The 19,178-nt window shown below is 44.7% G+C and overlaps 1 protein-coding gene across 2 annotated transcripts in view; it reads right to left on the minus strand.

The window, feature by feature from the left end:
* The window catches only part of PUSL1 (pseudouridylate synthase-like 1), a 29,172-nt gene extending 10,000 nt beyond the window's left edge, over positions 1-19,172 (minus strand). Inside the window, exons 1-5 of one of the 2 annotated variants that reach the window (XM_009325170.1) lie at positions 19,145-19,172; positions 17,905-17,962; positions 9,925-10,109; positions 2,632-2,781; positions 209-382 (exon numbers count right to left, since the gene is read on the minus strand). In XM_009325170.1, the coding sequence (XP_009323445.1) occupies positions 209-382; positions 2,632-2,781; positions 9,925-10,109; positions 17,905-17,955 (560 nt within the window). In that variant the 5' untranslated portion in view covers positions 17,956-17,962; positions 19,145-19,172. Of the gene's footprint in view, positions 1-208; positions 383-2,631; positions 2,782-9,924; positions 10,113-17,904; positions 17,963-19,144 lie in introns of both variants that reach the window. The other variant, XM_009325169.1, reaches the window with a different exon arrangement.
* Between the last annotated feature and the right edge of the window lie 6 nt (positions 19,173-19,178).

A 19,178-nucleotide genomic window follows, 5' to 3' on the forward strand; every position in this document is an offset into this window, starting at 1 on the left:
CCCTGAGGACATTGGGGAGGAGAGGGAAAGAAATGTCCTTTCCAAGCTGTCACTAGGCAGAACCCTGCTGACACCATCACAAGACTGTGAGGGCAACGCACAGCAAACAGGAGGTCAGTTCTCAAAGCAGTGCTGGAAAGCAGCTTTTCAGACAAAGCAAGCGCTAGCTGATCAGAGCAGCTCCTCAGCTGAGTATCTAGGCTCTCACCTGTGTTCATAATGCTGGGACAGGAAGCCAGAAGAGGGTCGGATGTCTGCCTGGAGGATGGTTCTGACTGGAGACTGAAGAGGGGTTTCGGAGTTAAGCGAGCGAAAGGTGCTGAAGTCATGGGTTCCCAGCAGGAACTGTGCTGCATCCTGCATGGCAGGCACGTTCAGGTAGCTGAAATTAAACGTGCAGAGCAAAAGGAAAGGAGCATCAGGTGGGACCAAGTATGTTAGGTGGGTCAAAGTCCAATTAATTGATGAGAAGCTGAAACCTGGCACACAGATTGAACATTGCAGCATTGCGGAAACACATTTTGCAAGATGGAGTTTGTCTTGTAATGGCTCAAACCACAAACCAAGATGCCAAGTGACCTGAGGTCTGAAGGTATCCAAAACCCCAGGCTAGATGAGGGGTTGGCGGGCACGTGCTTTTACACAAACCTTTATCCTGCTGTGCTTCTTATAACAATTCAATTCAAATAATTCTATTCAAATCGCTGGCTAGAGCGTAGGGCAAGAGAGCCAAAATCCTTTGCAGTATCTGGATATTACAAACTGAAAAAGATGTTGCAGGTAAGAAAATATCAAACACTCTGATGGTTTTCCAAACCTTAGATTTGCAACAGCCAAAAGATGATATTAGGAAGTAACAGCAATGGAATGAGCGAGCAAACTGGCAGAGATGAAGCCAGGGTAAACCCAAGGTGGAGATGCAGAAGAAAGGGCCAAGGGTAAAACTCAGAATGTCAAGTGTCATTCAGATGTCTTCATCTGAACTATCTAGGTCTGTTCAAACTCATCTCAAGCAAAGGAATTTAGACAGATTTACTGATATATTTGCTGAACAGATGCTTATTTTTATTCTGTTTTTGTAAATTTCTCCTAAGAAAAGCCTGCGCAAGTATGCATGATCTATGGCTTCAGTACTTCAGATCTTAACAGAAGTCAAAATGTTTCTGAAGAAACTAAACCAAAAAAAAAAAAAAAAAAAAATCAAGATGAGATTTTCCAACATAATGAATTTTTTCCACTGTGTTCAAGAGACATGACTAGCACTTACAGAACCCTGGTCACACTGAGAAGCGCTGATGACACCTACTTGGCAATTCAGACGCCTACAGGAGTTTAATGTATATTATGTGTTTTATACACCAGATGTGCTCAGTAGTGCACACACTATCAGCTTCTCCACTACCAGCAGTCCAAATATCCCACCTTTTAGTAAGACACCTCCCATTCAGAATTTCTAATACGCTCACCCTATCCTTTTTGTGGTATTGCCATTTGAGAAAATTAACTGCAGTGTCTGGACTAAATTAAATGCTATTTCATAAAGCCCGAGATTAAGGCACATTGTGCACATAACATCTAATTTTGCAATTTGATATTTAATTTTCCCTTCCACAGCCCACAGAAAAGAAAGTCAGCAATTTAATTTTAGGACAATGTCATCTTCACTCCTCTGCTAGGACAGTTTTGACATTTTTTTTTTCCACTACCCACAACTGTTATTCCAATAGTGATGATGAAATTACCACAACTGGCTACAAACCTGTTTTTCTATAATGTTGTGGAAAACTCCAGTTTTCTTCAATGTATGTTTATCTCAGTACAACGTAAACTAAAGGACAATAACAAATTATCTTCTGGGTTTTGTTTGTTTTTTTCCTCACTCACTGTTTATCATGTCCTAAGGTTTTTTTTTTTTAAATGGCACTGAGTTTGTTTTTCTTCCCTTGCATATACAAGCACTGATTTGTTATGACTCAGTGGCTACTCCAAGAACCCAAGCGAATACTGAGCTAGATACTGAGCTAGGTTTGTTATTGTAGGGTTGCTCGGAGTCATTGGCTCTCACTATTCAAACACACAAGCACTGAGACAGGGAATGAGAGCAGACTTACATGCAGTCGCTACCAGAAGTAGGACTAGGGGAGAAAAAAGAAAAAAAGAATTCTCAGCCTTCATTCTTGACTGCCTGTACGGTCACACCTAAAACTGAGATCTGCCGTGCAATGCATTTCTGCCTGTCTGCATCACATCAGAGCACTGTTCCTTCAGCCAGCTGTCCGAATGGGTTTGCTGTATGAATTGGCAAGGTCATCTGAGGAAATGCTCATCACTTCCATGGGGAGGGACACACAAAGTTGTTGATGGACTCTACCCGGAGTCACTGAGTATTTCAGCAGTGCTAAACATGTTTATCACAGGTACAACTGACAGTACAATTAAAAAAAGCTGTAAGTCTCAGTGAACATAACTCGGTGCAGCTGCACTGACTTCAACAGGGAAATCGTGTCAATACGAACAGGGAATCCGGTCTCACATGTGGAAATTACCCCCTCCCCACTTCCCCCAAAAGCCAAGCCTTTCCAGAGCGTTGAGGAGGTAGCTCCCCAGGGAGGTTCAATGGAACACACTTACCCTCCCACAGGAGCCCAGCAGAGATCCCTTTCGAACACCGGTATTTCAGAATAATGACTACAGCCCACCAACAGCCGATAAATGTAGGTTCTTGACAGTGCAGAGAAGCGTGCATGGAAGCTATTGGTCACTCGGTAGGCATTCAAAATGCTGTTAGGACAGAAGAGAATGAGTGAGATGGAGAGAAATTTCATATCCTAATTCAAAAGCTTTTGCCTGGTCACCACATAGATGGGAACTGAAACATGCCATGGGTTCTTTGAGAAACTGCGCTTACAATTAATTAAATATCATTCTCTCCTGACAGCCAATGACTAACCGGTGACCAAGGATTTGCACCTGTAGGCTGCCACAGGCACCTAGAAGGCGGCAGAAGAGCCTTGGCATCACCTCTGTCATCAAATACACAGTGAAGCTGACTTTGGGTCATCCATCAACAAGTTTTGGGGATGCTCACACCGTTACAAGAGGCTAAGACCAATCAGTCCTTCAGCTGACAAATGGCAACTGATGGCATGTGTTCTTTGTTGCATAGTGAAACCAAATACCTCACCCAGCCCAGCAAATTGTATTGCATCTGGCTGAGGGCACGTGTTCCTAGCCATGCTTAAGGTGAGAGGCAGGAACTTCCCAAAGCAAGCTGACCCCCTCCATCTCCAGCTGAGGAGCACACCTTATGAACACTGTGCCCTTCTGCTTTTGCAGAACCATGGTCCCAAACATGAGTGGGAGGACTCCCCCAACAACAGATACCACTGTGCTCCCTCTCAAAGGCAGCTACACAGCTCATTGCAGCAGATGGAGACAGCTGAAACTAGGTCACTTCCCTCCCACCTCCCCCCCAGCCTCCAAGACAAACAGGACTTTGCTGCAGCAATGAAAATAAAGGTGCATCCCTCCATCGCCTAGACTGAGTCTCTCTGAAAACAGCAGAACGCTGCATGCAGGAGACCTCCTGGGAACCCTCGCATTTCACGTGTGCAGAAAATGGCTGTTGGGGATGTTCACGTCTACTCGTCCTCCCCTGACTCTGGGCAGTTAACTCAAGCAGCAGCTTTCTAGGCAGCTGAACTCCCCTGTTTTCTTCTATAAGCAACAGGGAGAAATTGCCTTGTTTCTCTAAGCCAGTGCCACCATTACCATCAAACAGACAGCTCGGTAGCCAGAAGGGCAGGTACGAAGGCTGTCAGAGGGGAAAACACCCTTATGTCTGGCAAGGGAGAAAACAGAGCGTCCCTGTGTTTCTGCACCTCCCCCAAAGTGCTGTTATTGATTTGAACATGTCAGCAGCAGTTTTCACTGGATTTGACTTTCCCTTATCCCAGAGCACTGGCTACTCACCGTACTGCAGGGAGCATGCAGCACGCAGCAAGGAGTCACTATTACACAGGCATAATCTCTCTGCAGGTGTTACTTTAGAGGATACTTCTCCTTAGAAGGTAGTTTTTCTCCTGGCGTGTGCCTTTGTCTTCGGAGTTTGGCATAGTGAGGAGAAGGGACCCAGGGCAGCCAAAAAAAACACGATACCATTTGGGACCAAGTAATAGACAAACCTATTTATTTACTTTAAAAAGGTTGGTGCTTCAGAGATTTTTGACAGCTCAAGTGCCTCTGGCTCACATCCCTTGACTGCAAAGGCTCAGACCACAGAAGAAGAAATTAAAGCTGAGCCACAGGCCTCCACAAAGATTTGCAATAACAAGCCCAGGAGATTGCTCCACTGCTATAAACTCTCAGTAGAAATGCAAACTACATTCTCCAGGCCTGCAATGGAGTTTGAACCTAGGACTTCCAGCCTGTTCTAAACACAGTAATATAATTATTACATTTATTTTCCTCTGTCTACATGCCTCCACAAGCATTTCATCTATCTTGAGCTTCTCTTGTTAACGCTTATGTGATTTTTATTAAATAACCATCCTTTTACTCCTTCTGATAGAGTGACTCTTTCAGAAAAGCCTATTTATGCTCACATGATTCTTCAGCGCAGGCATCCTTTCCTGCCTCTCATAGCAAATGCAATTGCTGCCATAGGCTCTTTCTAGCCAGGAACGTCTTTCCAGGATTTATTCCAGCAGCTCTTCAAACATGCTACATTTCAGGCCTTGTTAAGATCCCATTTTTCTGAAGACTGCTGGTCAATAACGACTCATGGCATTCTTTAGCTTTTTAACAGAGCCTGAATTTCACAGGAGGTTGAAGGAAAAAAAGCCCAGAGACATCTAACTAGAAATGGCAATGTATTAGATACAAAGATGTCCTCCAGAAGCACATCCTTCTCTGTCCACTGACAACAGAAACAAAATACCAATTTGCAGGAGGTGGGAGGAATCCCAGCTCTGTCTTGTCACCCAGACAGCTTTTATTGTGTGCTTACAAAACTGAAACTAGGAATAGAAGGCATTGAGTATTACCATCCCTACTTAAGTGACAGCAAAGTCCTCCTAAAGTTACCCCATCTATGAAATACACTCTGTGGACAAGATCCTTTCAAATATGCTTTGCAAATCTAAAAGACAGATCAGTTGATAAAGAGACCCATCATGCTACAAAGAAGATTATTATTGCTGATGATACAGTCAGCCAGCTTGGAATCTTGTTTCCCTTCCAAACTCTATCGACAATAATGTGTTCTCACAAAGATCCCTCTCTCCATCACCCCCTGCTTGCAACCACATGAAAGTGCTGAGTTTTCTCTTCAGCATTAGAAGAGAATTCTTCTTGGCAAAGTAATATTTACAGAGGGAGGGGATGGTTGCTGAATACGCTTAGTCTCATGCCCGTCACCAAGCTCCTTAATGAAAAGCAGCTGAACGATTTTTAAAAGGTTCAGCCCAAGGGAGGAAGGAGAAGTAGAGCTGACTGCATCCCGACAAACTCAAACTCTCTAACTGATCAGGACTCTATTGCATTCTATCAGAAGGTATCACCTCCTGATACGTACCTGTCAGATCTTAGCACGAGACAAAAAACTTCTTCCATCTGTGAGATCTCACTGCTGCCTCCTTTTGGAGATGCTCTCTAACTTCAAACTTTCTTCAGCAGAAATCCTGTTTGCTCTTGGACTGATAGGTCAAGGTATCACAAAGCTAGCTATAATTATGTATCCGTGTGACTACGAGTATTGAAAGTGGCAGGGTCACGACAGTAGTTTTAGCTCTCTAGGACAACTTATTCCATTAAAGCTAGACAATACAACTCACAAGTTACAAGCCTAAACTCAGGGGAGAGAGACTGAGATTCAGTGGCTGGTGGCACATAGAACAGACTGATGATTGCAGTGGTACCCTCTGGATGTAAAATCATCTAGTTTTGACTCCCAAACAACTGCCTTAATCTTTTAAGGAAGGAAATCAAAACTATGACCTACTTTATGTTCCCTGCTACCGCTAAAACATCCAGAAAGGGTTTGACTTCCAGGGTGCATAGATTCTGACCTAGTTTTCAGCCTGAGCAAAAATAACAGCCAAAACCCCACATAAGGCAAATTCTATTTCAGAATCTTTTTTTTTTTCCTCATTGACACAGCAGTCTGAAAAGAAATCATCTCCAGCCCCACCCCACAGCAGCTGCATTAGACTCTTCACACATATGTCAAAGAAGGTGAAAGCTGTCAAGGGACAGTAAATCACAGATGTTAAGCATGCAACTTAACTAGCTTGAGAGAGAGATTTGCTTTGTGTTCTGGCTTGTCACTGCAGAGGAATCTGGCTGCTACTTTAAGAGGCCAATGGAGGAACTGGATTTGTAAGCGTAAAACTGTCAATCCTCTATTATCATGTTAATATTCAATCTCAGGTTTGGGATGCATGATCTGACTTGTTACTGGATGGCTGTCCGTGGGCTGTGTAGTAAAAGCAGTGAAATCAGTATTTGCTTTTCTTTCAGGTACCCACTGTGAAACCTTTGCTTTCAGAGACAGACTCAACCAACTCTGCAAACTGCTAAAACACAGTTTTGCAAATAAGGCGGGGGGGGGAGAGAAATTTCCCTTGCGGATTTCTAGGGACTGACGGTCATGCATTGTGGCAGCCATGCTCTATATCAAGCCCAAGCAGCACAACAGTCATCTCGCCGCCCTTAGGCTGAGCTCACCCCACTCCAAGACATCGCAAGAGGGTCTCATGGAGGGGCAGCAACAGCTAAGCTAACATGGACAGTCAGAAGACAGAGGATCAAAGGGGAAAAGTGGTGTGGCCTTATGCTGTTCCCAAACTGTCCAAGGGCTGTCGGAGGAACTGTAAATGTCCAGGGAAAAAGGTCAGTTAAAACAACAAAATAAACAGCCACTAACAGGAACTACATGCCTCTAGTAACAAGGCTCTCACAGTGCCTTCCTGCCCTCTTGCCTGAGCTCAGATTCCAAGGATTTTACTTCCTCTTCCCCTTCACCCTCTGATGTCTCCCCTGGTGCTTGTTCCGAGGTGAAAGAATGCAGCTGGCTCTGAGACAGCTGCTGCAGCTTCTGCTCCAGTCACTGACCGAGCTGAGAGCCTGCAGATAAAAGGTCCCACTGTATTTAAATAAATGCAACGCATCACTGACATACGACTCCAGAAACGCTGCAGGAAAACACTGCAAAACCCAGTCCTGAAGCCATGAGAACTGCAGGCACTAACCACTTCTTTGGCATAGGCCTACAGAAGGTTCCTAGGTGGGATCCCAGTCACAATGCACTTTGTTACAGCAGCAAATGTCAAATCACACACTCATGACTATCAGCATAGGTTTGCATTTGTTCCCTGGAGTTAACATGCCCACCAGACATGACATAGCAGAACTCTGGAGGCAGAGTCCCTCCACCTAATACTGCTCCTTGCACCGACACAGCACATGGTCTAGGGAACGGCCACTGGACCAGAAGCTGATGCCTTCAGTCCACCTGTGATTCACACTGAGTCAGTATAAGGTCTGGAGCAAGTTGTGTCAGGGACTGGTAAACAACACAGCACTTACATTACTCCAGGTAAGCTACCACTGGAACAACAAGCTGGTTAACCTGTGTTTCACACAATGTTAATGCAAATGTAGTTTCTGCAACCTAGCTAGACTCTGCCCAGCACTGCAGGTGTCACTGGCGTGTCCAGGGCATGCTGGAATGTCTCACCCCCTAGTCACATCTGTGGATTAGCTGCCTATCTCTATTGCCAACCAGAGGCAGGCAATCTGCTTCCTTGCTTCTAAAAACAGTGGCAGACACCTTGAAGAGCCTGATCCTGGGGGCCTAGTTTCTAGAGGTACTGAACACCCACCAGTGTAGTCAAAGCTGGAGAAGACTCTGCCACCTGGGATTGCTTTCCTCAGGTTCCTTCCTTTGCTTAAGGTTTGAATGTTTGCAATATGCTTTGAAAGTCAAAACAGCTGACTGAATTGCAGATCAACACCTTCTGCAGAGCATGCCGCAGCTTCAACCAGCTCATACTAACTCACTCTTCGCTTTATACAGCATGTGGAACACGCATGACAGACATCCTGGGAAAAAAGTAACACCATCATTCATCTCGCCCTCCCTCAGACCCCAAACTATTTGAGCACCTGCACATCTAGAGCTAGATTCACTGTTCCCCAAACCCCAGAGAACTAGAATCCTTCCTTGCAAAACCAAGAACAGATTTAAGTATGATGTCAGTCCTCAAATCCCAGGCCTTGCTATGTCAGCATTTGGGTCAGGCTCTGTTTCACGAAGAGATTAGAAAATAAAGCAGACTGGGTGAAGCGGGAAGCGGGAGTGCACTTCATAGTAATATTGCTATTCTTACAACAATCCCTTCATTGGGGTGGGGAGGGATGTGCTTTTTTGTCCCGGGCTCTTGCTCTGGCATGGGGAACTTGCCTCCATAATCTTCCTTTATGATCATGCCACCAGACATCAGAAAGGCTGCAGCAACGTGAAACAGAGCAACCTGGGCCGCTGAGTAATTACCAGTTGGCATCTTGCATCAAAGTTCTTTTGCTCACCTAAATACCTCCTATAAATTACCCATCTTCTTGCACAACACTCTGAAGTGCTTTGACACACTCTTCAGTAGGGTACCGCACAGAGATTCCAGTCCTGTTGTGCCAAATGCTGTATAGACAAAGACAGTCTGTGCCTTGAAGAGTTTTTAGTTTATGCAAATAAGACAAAGTAACACATGAAAGAATAGAGTGCAGCAAAGCAGCTGCGGGCAAATGGTATGTTGATTCTATGACATAGCACAGATTTGGCTTTTAGTCTAAAAACCCCAATGTTTCATTCAATTTACGCTTTAACCATAAAAATGCACCCATGTCTGGGGAAGAACACAGAAACTGTTTGACAGCTGACAGAGAAACTGCGCAACAGCTTGGGAAGAGAAGCAAAGAACATGAAATTCAATCCACCTTTTCAAAAATTCACACGGTGTAGTAATTACTTATGTAATTGATGCAAATTCCTAACAGAAACTGTTGGTTTAATGATCATGTTTTTCTGCCTTTGGGGGTGGGCATTTAGACCTAGATCTCATGCAGAATAAGCTCACTCTGAAATTCTGCAAGAAGTAATAACTCTAACAAGAAGAAAGAAGAAAATAGGAAGAAGAAATGGCTGTTCTGCTCTCTGTAGATTGTTGTATCAAGTTCCTCACTACATCCATATGCAACTCTCCCTAGTCATTAACAGTTGTGTATAGTATGAAAAGGACTTTATCTACCCCACTGAGTAAAACATCCAGTCTTGTTACAAAAATATTAAACTGGAGCTTTTGACGTAACTTCTATAAACCATGTCAAGCGGTAGCCTTGGTCTAGCAGGGCAGAAGAGAGGCTGATCACATGGGAAGGGAGGCGTAGACTATGCTAACACTAACAGCAATTTTGTTTGCTTGTTCTTTATCTTTTTGCACAGATACAGGTGAGAGGCAATACTGCAGCCAAGTTTTTGCTAAGTTCTAATTCAATAAACAAAGAAAATTAGGGAGTTTGGGGAATACAGCAGCACTGAAAGTTAACATACTAATGTTCTGGCTCCTGTGAAACTAGAGTCCTCCCAGTGGATTCAATACTTACATGGTGACCCCAATCTCTCACAACAACTCTTGTTTTAGTGGTACTAGCATAGATGATCTCCTAACAACAATGGTGGAACAAGACTGATCTTTAATGTGCCAGGGGTCTGGTAGTAGCAGAAATACACAGGTACATGGGAGTGGTTTGCCAACACATGTAACAGGGGAAAATACATCTTGTGGATGAAGATGGGAGATCATTGCTGCATTTCCTCCTTTTTCCAACAAGGGCAAAATAAAAGATTTTGACTCACCACCAACTCACCGGATTGGCTCAGGCTTCAGGTGGTAATTAAGACTGTAGACAAGCTGTTTCTCACTAAATGCTGGCTTCCCCGGTGCCCTCTGGATGTCAAGGTGAGCGGAGTTGCAGAGTGCATGGACGCCAGTATCTGTTCGGCTGGAGATGTGGAACTTGATAGGAACAACGGGTTTTAGGTTCTGCGCTGCCTTCTGAAAGCCAACATGAGATGGACACATGAATAGCGACTCGCTTCAAGCTAGCTAGGAAAAAACATCCTCCTCCTTGCTAACCACATGTCTCCTTACTGCTCACACAGAGAAGTAATTGGGTTTTACCGTGGGCTGCAAAGGGATGGAGAGAGGCCTGTTTGGGGGACTTCTAGCATCAGTGGCTTCTCACCTTTTGTCCTGAAATCACCTCAAACAGAACATCCAAAATGCCATGTGAGCTTCCTTACATGTACAAAATCAAGTAAAAAATATTCATATGCCTATCCTTTGCTTTGTATCATTGGGTGAGTGGGAAAGAGGACAGAGAATTACCCATTTAAACCCAGACACCACCCCTGCAATTTACTGCTAAGAACTGGACTCGGATTGCTTCAGCAGCTCTTAAAGATCTGCAGAACCCAAGCCTTAAAGGGATGGAAACACCACGCAGGGATGTCTAAATGACATCAGCCAAGACGCCTGAAGGAGCTCATACTGCATCCTTTGATTCCAGTGCAGGCCAGAACGGTGTGAAATACTATGGCTTACTGCTGCAGGCCGAAGTTCTTTTCCATCCACAGTGGGAGCAGGGCTACAGAGGGCAACATGCTTCCATTAATTGTTGAGAGCAGAGGAGGAGCCAGGGGACCAGATGAGTAGTAGCACAGCACTGATGTAATGCATTTATTAGTCCCACTGAGAAATATAAATATAAACAGATCTAAGAATCAAGACACAGCTCATAAAACACACCAGTAGTTGGCTGACACTGAGCTACCCCAGCAGGTACAAATAACCACCAGACAAACACACGCCACCGGCAGTCACAACATGGCATTTCCTTATATTCATTGCTTCCACCATTGCATTAATGCAGGACTTGGCTAATCCTTGAGAGTACTGTTTTCCTCAGGAGCTAGAGTTGCCTTAATATTCAGGCAACGTCTCACTCACGCTAAGACCTCTGCCATAGCAAGACTAAAGCAGAAAATGATAAACATTATTTACACCATCACAAAGTTTTACAGTCACAGAGTTCGAGCTTATTGGAGCCAAAAGGCCCTAAAATGACACCGCAGCTGAGATGTACTTTAAAAATTAGTTAGCAAACTGTATTGCAACAAGCTGAAACTTACTTTTCTTAACGCAAGGGGAAGGACAGCCATTGAGATCCTCTAGGTTCTGCACAGGGATTTTGGCACGGATTTGCTGGAGAATCCAGCTGTGGCTAGGATCGTTATTTTCCTTTCCCAACTGTTCCTCTCCACACAGCTGGCTTTTATCCCCACCCTGTTTCTGCCTTTCCATTCTGCCCACTAACAAAGGGCTGGAAAAACAACTGGGTGAATTACTACAGATTCCTACTGGGAAAGTAAATAAAACCCTGCTAAATAAGTCATTAATATGGTGTCTTTTAATCAAGATGCGCACACAAAAGAGAGAGCGCAAAAGAGATGCTTACATGGTTAATTAGATGCTCTGTATTTAAGGGTCTGTCTAGACTGGCCTAAGTTTAGCAAAGCCAGGTGGGTTTTGGTAAGGGACAAACACTGGTAGGTCAGAAACCTTGGTATTCCAAGAACTTACTAACGCAACGTTAGAATCATAGAATCATTAAGGTTGGAAGAGACCTCCAAGATCATCGAGTCCAACCGTCAACCCAACACCACCATGCCCACTAAACCATGTCCCTAAGTGCCTCATCTACCCGTCTTTTAAATACTCCCAGGGATGGGGACTCAACCACTTCCCTGGGCAGCCTGTTCCAATGTTTAACTACTCTTTCAGTAAATAAATTTTTCCTCACGTCCAATCTAAACCTCCCCTGGCGCAACTTGAGGCCATTTCCTCTTGTCCTATTGCTTGTTACTTGGGAGAAGAGACCAACACCCACCTCGCTACACCCTCCTTTCAGGTGGTTGTAGAGAGCGATGAGGTCTCCCCTCAGCCTCCTTTTCTCCAGGCTAAACAACCCCAGTTCCCTCAGCCGCTCCTCATCAGACTTGTTCTCCAGACCCCTCACCAGCCTCGTTGCCCTTCTCTGGACACGCTCCAGCACCTCGACGTCCTTCTTGTAGTGAGGGGCCCAAAACTGAACACAGTATTCGAGGTGCGGCCTCACCAGTGCTGAGTACAGGGGCACGTTGAAACCATAGCAGGTCTTACCGGCAGTAAGGTTTTAAAGTAGGTTGCTGGAGCACTGCAAAATACAACTTTCTTCTTTGCAAGGACAGGCCCTTATACAGAAAAGCCCATGTAATTTGTTACACTGAATGAGTGAAGCATATCTTAAAGACTGAAAAACGACGACAACAACAAAAAAGCAGAAAACCAGATGAATGACTAAAAATTTCCTTCTCTTTCCCATCTCTACTCTTGAGCAGTGAGCCCAGCAGTGGTCTTTATTAGATTTTAATTTGGTAGCAAGAGTCAATAAAGTTTGAACTGCTGACTCACAAATGCCTTCCAGACTCCTACTATTTGAGCAGACAGGATTCTGGGCTCTCAGAAACATACTGTTAAAATGCACAGGGAGGCAAGGAAAAATGTAACTGAGCTGCAGGGGAAGGCCTGGGAAACGGAACAAAAATGACCCTAGCCTTTTCCCCTTCCTAATCCTTCTATTTGGAGTTCACATGTGGTTACAATTAACAATGAAAATCTTTATTTATCACCCTTAAGCAGAGAGAAGCAGACAGAAATTAAATAGTTTTCTGCAGTAGACCTTGGCTTGTGCCTCAGCAATTTGTCTTAAAGCAGAAGCTGCATTTTAAGAGCAAAGTTTCTGCAAAGATATGTTTGGGTTTTGCAGGCTCCTCCCTTCCTCCACCCTCTTCTCCCCCTCCCTTCTCATCAGGCAAAAACCAGCCAGTGGGAACATAGTTGAGTGGGGGTAGAGGGAGGGAGAGAACAGGAGAGAACATGGAAAACATCCTCCCTTCTTGTTATGGGCTTGGAGAAGTTTGGATGCAGCACTCCTTTGGATCCCACACTGCATCCCATTTTAAGCACTGCATCTGAACAAAGCTGGATAATGGGAACACTGTTTCGATCTCTTCTCCTCTGCCAGCGGGAGTTGAGCCCTGTTGGAGACCAGACTGCAGAGGAAGAGAGGCAAATCTGGTTGTCTTCCCCGCTCAGGTCAGCCAATGAATCCACAAAGGTGCAGGACTGAATGACAGGTTCAACAAATGGTATTTTCACAGCTGCCCTTCTCCAGCACAATTGTCCCCCAGGCACACCTCTCTGGAGAGATGACTGAAGGATATATGTGCTGGGCATCCAAGGAGGAATGTGACCACCATCAACAACAAATCTCAGTTTGTGAAAGCTGAAAGCTTTGTGGATTCTTCCTCCAGCCTAATAGGCACGCAGCTGGTAATATACTAACAACTGCTGCCTCCAGTTTCAATTTTAATATTTCATCTATATCCCATCCTAATTAATCTCCTTAGAGAGAATTTCTGAACTGCTGAACTTCTTTGCAGGCAATTCAGAAATGACCCCTTCACCTATTTAAATGTCTCCTATCTGTACCATCCAGATGTCCTTTGAGCCTACAGGCAGCTGATGGTTTCCTCCTCTGGCTCCTGTCTACTTTGATCTGTTAATATCACCCACACTGAATTTCAAAAAAGATGCATTACTTACATTTAGTAATTGCTTGGATAGCAACCAGTTTTTCCCACCCTTTCAGAAAAACAAACCCCTAAAACAAGCAGGCCTTTCATCTGAGGAACCCAAAAGGCTTTACTGCTATTAATCCAGATCCCTACCCTGTTGGGTATCACCTGTGGATTCCTATGGGGGAAACTGAGGCAGGAGTTAAGCACTTTACCCATGGGCACCCAGCTAAAAAGCAATATAGAAGAAAAAGCAATATAGAAGATACAGGAATAAAGGAGCTGGGTTGTCCTCCCATGTGCTCAGAGTTCACAGGTCTCTGCTCCCTTCTTTAAGCCACAGGGCATGCAAATATCCTTCTTTTTAGCAGGTGTTACAGACATTGAAATCTTGGCTTGGCACCTACTGAAGGCCTTTCACTGAGCCAGATCTCATCCATTTTCATTTAGTCTTTACTTCCCGAGTCACAGTCTTTCCAGACAACCCTATTCCTGGAGCAGCATCAAGCATCCCAGGGTGTCAGTTTATACCTCTAACACCCTGCGTACCAGTGATGCAGGGAAAAGTATTACTTGCATTTAGTAGGTCTGTTCTGCTAACATGTTTCATTCACTAAGCACTTCCATATTTTGAATCACGCTGAAATTTCCACTGTTGTATGCCAGGATGATATGGATCCACATTCCAGATCGCTATTATTACTCGCAGCTCTGTTCTCTTCTCACTCTGTACAAACGCTGGAGCGGTGATACAAAGAACAGGCCCATTAATGTATACCACCTACGGCAGGGAAGCAAAAGTTCATCCACTTCTCTCCCTGAAGTCTGAATAAAAAAATCCTCATGATAATCAGCCATCTACCTCTACAGAGCATCTGGGAACCACAAAAGGAACCTGTGAAATCAATTGTGGATGGGTGTGTTCAAGAGAAACTGTGCATTAGGAATGTTTTGGAAAAGTAAGGGTCTATTTCGCTTTCACAGCAGCTGGATTGCTTACTGGTTTCATCATGCACAACGGCATTAGTTGCACAGACACAAGGGATTGCACTGTGTTGCCAGGGATGCTGCACGATTTAAGTTGCTGTGTTCTAATAAATAATAACGTGCAAGCTTCTGGTTGCAAGTCATCACAGCCTCACTGACTCAATGGGTGCTATGTCAACTGAAACTAATTAAAAATCTAACTCATTTTTAGTGGAATAGATAAAAGTTGAAGTGAAAGCCAGGAAGAAAAAGCTGAGAAAGTGGCTTCTGCTAGAAGAAAGGGTTTCCAAAGCAATCTCCTATGCCACTGAAATTATTATCCAAACAGGGGTTGAAGATGACAATACTCTGCATCCATTTTCATTTCTCTCTTCCTTTTTTTTTTGGGGGGGGTGGGGAGGAGGCTGTACCAAAGCTGCCTTGCAAAGTAAGGAGTTTGTGTATGTTCTCTTTCTCTCCTCTCCTACTGCCCCTCTTCCTTTCATGAGGAAAAATATCTGGCCTTAGCACAAGGCTGCTGGCCAAAGCAGAGCTTCGTGTGGGGAAGATTAGTTTTGGGCAGCATTCACCAGCACAATGGGAAACAGCACACTCAGGAGATGGTTCAAACCAAACATGAAAGGGAACTCAATTCTGTAGATCCTAGCAGGCCTCGCATATGGTACCTGTTAGCACAAGCAACAGCTACTCACTTTAGCAAAAGGTGCTACACAGGAGATCTTCCTTCACAGTAGGGACATTTGTAAGAATTGAGACTAGAGCACAAAGGCCGGCACCTTGTAAGGTTCTACAAGGAACTGGAGGGAGCCAAGTCACAGGATTCAAACTTCCCCATCTGGGGAAGCAAGGTCTGGAATTTTGGTTTGGACCCACCACTAGCAGGCTGGGCTTCCAAGTGCTTGAAGACAAAGACGTTGTCTCCGAGAAAGAAAGTTGTCTGCAAAGCTCACCCCCCTCAAAGATATTTTAAAAGCTCCTTCAAATATCTACATCTGTCCCCGAACTAAAACAAGTCTCCATTTCCTCCAGTCAGTCCCAGGGCTCTGTTACGTAGCAGTGCTGAGGACTACAAAAGCTTCCGTGTCCTGTATTGATACAGCGCTTTATGGTGACAAAGGGTTATAGGCAGGCCTTCCGCTCAGCTCCAGTCCAGCAATTTTGCCTTACCACACAGAGGGCTGCAGTACGCACTCACACACCGGTTGTTGAAACACAAGGTATACACCTCAGGTTATTTGCTTGTCTGTAACTGCAAACAAATGCCTGAACATATTTAGAACACAAAAAGGATCTCATTACAGATTTAATTTTGCCCTTCCCTTCAGTTGCCTTCCTGGCTTTGGAAAGTTGTGAAGTTCAAGGCTGCACAGAAATGAAGGAAGATAAATTCCTACAGGCCCCAGAAGTTTTCTATTAAAGTTGCTTTAAGACTTCCCATGTGGTTCTAATAGACACAGCCCTGCTCAGCAGTGCCCAGCATCAATACCACCACATGAAAGCAAAGCACATATCCCAGAACTGGCCTGCAAAGTGCTGATACTGTGAAAAGACAACACCAAATAAGTTTATCTTTTTCTTTTTTTCTTCTTCTTTTCTTCTTTAATCACGCATCCTACCCATTCGCCTATTAAAAACAAAGTTACTCGGATAATGCAAAACAACTGCTGGGCTCACCCAAAGTCCGGCGCCTGGGGCTGAGATACTGGATGGTTCAGAGGATTAGATAAACGAGATCGAAAGTCCTTTGGGGCTCTTCTTTCAAGATCTGCACAATATTTATACACTTTCTCCACAATGGTCTCAGGCAGGAAGCCATACAAATACACCCTGAGAACTCTTATTCAAACCATAATTCATCACACTTTCCTTCTGCAGACTGCTTAGCAAGAGCATGCAAGAACTACCACCCTCACAAGGCGCAGTGCAGAAATGTCTTGGCCAGGGTCACAGCGTGGCTGGGTGGGACAGCAGGTCTGCTCCCAGACCAGCTCTTCAACAGCTCTGCTCCTTCACACCACCAGGATTGTAGCTAATGCAGGCAGAGCGCAGGCTATCACAAACAAGCACGGTGGGCACACCACCTTCAAACCGCTAGTTTGTGATCTCAGGTTAGACAGTCTGACCAAAAATGAGAACCGAGTAACCAAAAAGCATGATCTGACCTAAAGCAATCAGTTTCAACCTCTTCAACAATCTCTTGTCTTCCAAATGGGCACAAGCTTCATTTTGAACTACATGATGCTTCTAAGACAAGAGACAAAAATAATGCAGCTTCCTTTTGATTCCTGCCCTGCACAGGAACATGGGATTCACCGGCACCGCTCAAATAAACGCAGCTCAACAGCAGCTTGTAACTAAATTACAATTGGGTTACACAAACATCTAGGTGTGCTGAGCATTCACCCTATGCAAGTGACCCCCTTTCTACTCGCTGGTGTAACAGTGGGTCTTTTGCACTCCTATTGCGCACTCACTCCGAGCCAAACAGCACTTTGGTCCTGAAAGCCATTCTTACATTCTGGGGAAGCCCCTGGGAGCAGCGCAAGAACAACAGTGATGACAGGATCATACCTTTTTTCCCCAGTATATTAGAAGAACTCCAGAAGAACGGAAAGTAAGCATTTTTTTAATTTGGAACAATGGATATCCTGCTGTGCTTTGTTCTGTGTCTGAAAACATCTATTAGAGACATCCTCTCCTGCAAGGATACAGCATCTAGTTTCTAAATCTATAAAGGACTTGGACATGAACTAGAAGCAGAGCAGCTAAGCTCACTCAGAACTGAGGCAGTTCTAAGAATGAGTGGAAGCAAAGCCACAAGTGCTAATGAAACTCACATGCTTAAGTACCTTCAGGTGGGCCAGCACCTGAGCAGGGGCTCTCAGAATCATAGTTCTGGACTTGGACACCTCAATTTCAAGTCTCATTGAAGGGTTCACATCTTTTTCAGGAGCAGGATCTTAATGTCTCTGACTTCACCCTGACCTATTTCTCCCACCTGTATACTGACATAATTTCTAAAGCACTTTGACTGTTTTGAATATTACAGTGTTTAGCACTATGCAAGTGTCTTCTATTGAGTGTCAATCTAAAAATAATATTTGTCCTTGATAATATCTGTAGCTCAACAATGTGACCCCAGAAGTTTCATTTTAATGAAAACATGATTAGCAAGGGCCTACCTCCAAATAATTCTGGACTCCAACCATTGACTGATCATTCGAAGTCTCCATAACCCCGCTGCAGAGCAAAACAAATACAATAGTTATTGATACGTGTCAAGACCCAAAGACTTGACACAGAGTCCACCAACACATCCAGAAGTTAATGGGCGACAGTCATCAAACAGTTTTCTATTGAGTGACCTGGATCTTTTTACAGAACTTGCAGGGACCAAATACTTTGACGCATGGACAGGAAAACAGATGCAGTGGTTATTTGCAAGAAAGGAGGCTGGAAATAAAAATCATCCTTCAAATGTTACTCTCTGGACTAGCCCTTCAGATGGAGGCTGACGTGTTGGGAAGATAAGGCAGACAAATCACACTAGAAAAGAGTTTGCAGATAAAGCTATTTCAGGGCCAGGAGTTGGTTGCCAGTTGCAGGTCCCTTTCTTGCAGGTCCGGCAGATGTCATAAAGGGGCTAAAAGACCATGAAAACGGTTTGTGAAGAGCTTCCTTCTCTACTACAGAAGTCACAGCCATTCACAAAAGCTGCTGAAGTGCAGAAAGACACGTCCCGAGGCTAAACCCAACCTACCTGTAACTACTCTGAGTAATTTAGGTCAGTACCCACAGTGACACAGACCATGCACTGCAAAAGAATTGTGGGCTTTGGCATACGATGGTATTATTCTGTAAAATCCCCATGAAGATAGGCACAATTCCATGAGTTGGAGCTGCACAAGTTCTCCCACACACTTTTTTTTTTTTTTTTTAATGTAAACAAGCCCAGCTACACATGTGGGATCTTTAAGGCCTGGGGAAACCCAACCTCAGCCACCCTCCTGCAGACTCACAGCCCACAGATCACTTCACTCGAGCAGCCCGGGTACCTCAACCACCGAGAACCGGCCACACCACTGCAGGAAATATCCCCCCCCCAGCCCGAGATCCCAAGTTTGCCGCCTTCTCTGTCCTTTGATGTTTTCTCTTTGCCCATTTTATGCATTTCCTGCCCAAACCATCCCCTTCCTCACACTTATATGCAACAGTAGAAGGCAGAGTCCAGCTCCCTGCCCGCTCTCACCTACTCAGCACGGGATTTATAGCTTACCAAAAACACCGCCCTCACCCATCCTCTTCCCAACCGCCGCCTTGTAGCTCTCCCATCCCCACCCATGGCTAACCCCCCCCCGGGGCCGCAACAGGCGCTGGTTTACTTCCACCGCACGTGGCTGACGAGGCAGCTGAGGCACCTACCTATATTTAGTGCCAAAGTACTGAAAGAACACTA

This window comes from Pygoscelis adeliae, unplaced genomic scaffold (assembly GCF_000699105.1).
Source record: "Pygoscelis adeliae isolate BGI_AS28 unplaced genomic scaffold, ASM69910v1 Scaffold36, whole genome shotgun sequence".
In the NCBI taxonomy this organism is placed as follows: Eukaryota; Metazoa; Chordata; class Aves; order Sphenisciformes; family Spheniscidae; genus Pygoscelis; species Pygoscelis adeliae.